The sequence below is a fragment of the Cyprinodon variegatus genome, unplaced genomic scaffold (genome assembly GCF_000732505.1).
Source record: "Cyprinodon variegatus isolate N-32 unplaced genomic scaffold, C_variegatus-1.0 Scaffold148, whole genome shotgun sequence".
Lineage (NCBI taxonomy): Eukaryota > Metazoa > Chordata > Actinopteri > Cyprinodontiformes > Cyprinodontidae > Cyprinodon > Cyprinodon variegatus.
In genome coordinates this window covers 1,135,609-1,138,629 of record NW_015150601.1, presented here as the reverse complement: position 1 = coordinate 1,138,629, position 3,021 = coordinate 1,135,609, and the positions used below count along the sequence as shown (strand labels likewise).

Below are 3,021 nucleotides of genomic sequence, written 5' to 3'. Positions count from 1 at the left end.
TGTTAGAGGCAGCAGAAGAGCTGTGATTTGGTTGGAGGTTTTCCTTCCAGCAGGAAAATGAACTTCAACATGCAGCCAGAACAACAATGGAACGCTAAAGCTAGTTTCATCGGCTGAAGCCGCCATGCGCTTCTCGTTGCGTCACACCTCAACCCGCCTCAAAGCCAACGCTGATTGGACGTTCGTTTGGTGAACGGCTCCAAATTTTCTTTAACAGAGAGTCTCCAGACTGATCTGCGAGTGAAACCTTGAAAGCTCGTCAGATCAGGATGGTCTCACGAGGCTACATTTTGAATGGCTGCTACTGTGTTCTGACGTTTGTTTTGACTGTGATGGGCGACACAGATGAGGTGGTTATTAGGGTGGAAGAGCGTCAGACTCAGTCATTGTGCGTTAGGTTTTATAGTGATTCAAAGTGAAAGTCGATTTGAACCTCAAATCCATCAGGAGAAGCTTTCTGAAAGCAAAGGAAGGAAAATGGGCCTAGAGCAGAGTATGTAGTCTATATAAATTTAGCAAAAATGCTACCCTAACAAGCTAACACCTAAAGCAATGTTATTAGAAGAGGCTGTGATGTAGGTCTTGATCCTACAGCACACAGCTTCTCAATAGATGCTTAAATAATAAAGTATCGCACAAATTTTGCCATTTAAACTTATGTTTGGATCAGTTTATGATACCTCCTATCATAAACTCATCTCGGTGAGTTTATTACTTTCATTTTTCTGTAGTTGAGTTAGCGTTAGCTTGCATGACCGGCTCTGTCATGCTGACAATGAATTTCAATTCAATTAATTTCTTTTTAGGTCAAAAATGTGTTCTGAATATATTTTAACACTGAAACCGTAAGTACAAACATACAACATTTAAATTTCAGTGGCATTTTTAATTCAAATCCCAGCGACATAGATCTACTTCCAAAAATCACGCGATCTAGCGGAAATCACGCAGCTTTTTCAAATCACGCGAGAATGTGTACAAAACAACAAAGATGGCGCCGGCAACGCTTGTGAGTCGTTTTCAGCGAATGTCGGTGATTTTAAAGTAATTTTGAGTGATAAATATTTTTATTTTGCGATCATTGCACTTGCCCGGCAGGCAAATGCAATTAAATTTGTACTCTCCCGACAATAAAAACTACTTGCCCCGGGCGATCGGGCGATCGTTAACATCGAGCCCTGGGTGTGCCGGTCTGACAGAACACCGGCCCAGTGTTGGTCTCTTTGTAAAAAGTTCCAGACATATGAATGTTTTGCAAAGACACTAAATGAAAAGGCAAAGGGAAATGTTATCTCTTTTGATTGCCTGCCTTTTCAGTTACCTGGGAAAACTTAAGCTTTCTGGCACAAAGTCTGCCCAGCACAAAGCACGCACGCCGATGCGCCCAGTGCATGCCCAGTCTCTTGGCACACTCCCTGACGCTCTCAAGGTGTCCGGACAGCTCATCTTCGTTCTTCCCACTGAAAGTCACCCACAGGAAGGAATAGTCTAGGTCATATAAGGGCAGGAAGTCATCCTGGAGGAGACAACAAACAAAGGAGGTCATTAGGAAATACTGCTTCATTCTCTTCAAAGGGAATGTGTTTGGTGTAAATTGATCTATGTCTCAGTATTTTGTCTAGATCAGCCACATTCACATGAGAAAGAAATTCAGGTCTGTTGTGACCTGACATATGGACGAGCTGTGATTTCTCACTTGGAAGTGTTCCTGGTTAAACAGAGTCAGTGTTGGGTCGCTGAGCTCTGACTCGTCCCCCTCCCAGCTGTTTTCTTCCACCAATAGAGGAGGATCCTCCTGAAACTCATCCAGCTCTTTAAACGTGTCCTCCAGGTTGAAGGAGATGCGTTCTCCCTCTCCAGGCAGAGGATTATGGGAATGATGGAAGGAGGCGCGAGGTGAGGAGTAAGAGACAGAGGCACGAGGGGAGGACTGGTACAGCGTCGTCCCCTCACTTCTTTCAGACATCAGGCTCTGACGGGCGCTGGAAAGACCCTTCAGATCTGTGAAGAAGGAAGATAAGCACTTATCGATTGCTTAAAATAGGTCATTCTGCCATCTTCTTCAGCAAAGTATTACCGTGTTTGGGCCGATTCCGGATGTACATAAAGTCAGCCTCGTCTAATCTGTCTGGGAACACATGAGGGAAGTCAGTTTATGCTTTATTTACCGGGCGGATAACTATTTTTATCAGTAGGAATAAAAATCACTGAAACAACCATTAAGCAAAATAATACTAACATCTACAATAATCAGATTTAATAATCTTTGGGTTTTTAAAGGCCAGAACAAACCGAATCCGATTTTACATCCGATCCGACAGAACAGATTTTACGCAAAGGAGCGTTGGTCCGATTCGACTGAGAGGTTCGACTGAGATAGAGCCCAGGTCTATTGCAGTCGGACTACGCAGCAATTCAGCAGCAATTTCATGGGTCTGAGAGGAAGAGAGACGCAGTTATAAAGTAAAACACAACCGCTTTTGGGGGAAAATACAGAATAAATCTGTTAATCGCACGGGGAAAGAGTCAGTTTTGGAGTCAGGTCCAGTAGTAGCCATTCAAAATTTCCCCACTTTCCTTTGCTGGTCCCCTACAATTCCTTTTTTTTTAACATCAATCTTTGTAGTAAACTACCCTGTGATTTAGTGAAAGGGTGGAGTAAAAAAATATGCACTCCAAGGAGAAGGCCGGTGGCTGGAAGTTAGAGGGGATTTTGCTGAAAGTTGCAGGGATGCGTGCTGCCATGCGGCTGGCGTTAGACTGGGAAGGGCTATTTTGAATGGCTGCTACTGTAAAAAAGAAAGAAAAACTTGGATAAACCTCTCAGATCTCTCTCTAAGAATCACCTCTCTGCCTCGGTCAGCATAGAAACCGTCCCACTGCGTTTATTGCTGTGTTTTTCTTTTCTTTAGATGTAGATCTCATTACGTTTTTGATATATGAACATTCTCTATCTGTTCTGGTTTAAGATGCTGAATAGTAGGGGTGTAAATAATAATCGTTTTGTATCGATGCATCGAT

The 3,021-nt window shown here is 43.2% G+C and overlaps 1 protein-coding gene across 1 annotated transcript in view; it reads right to left on the bottom strand.

The window, feature by feature from the left end:
• The window catches only part of LOC107086323 (SH3 domain and tetratricopeptide repeat-containing protein 2-like), a 39,891-nt gene that overhangs the window by 14,874 nt on the left and 21,996 nt on the right, over positions 1–3,021 (bottom strand). The window contains exons 11-13 of the mRNA XM_015377191.1: positions 2,078–2,128; positions 1,697–2,001; positions 1,322–1,516 (exon numbers count right to left, since the gene is read on the bottom strand). Of these exons, the coding sequence (XP_015232677.1) occupies positions 1,322–1,516; positions 1,697–2,001; positions 2,078–2,128 (551 nt within the window). The remainder of the gene's footprint in view (positions 1–1,321; positions 1,517–1,696; positions 2,002–2,077; positions 2,129–3,021) is intronic.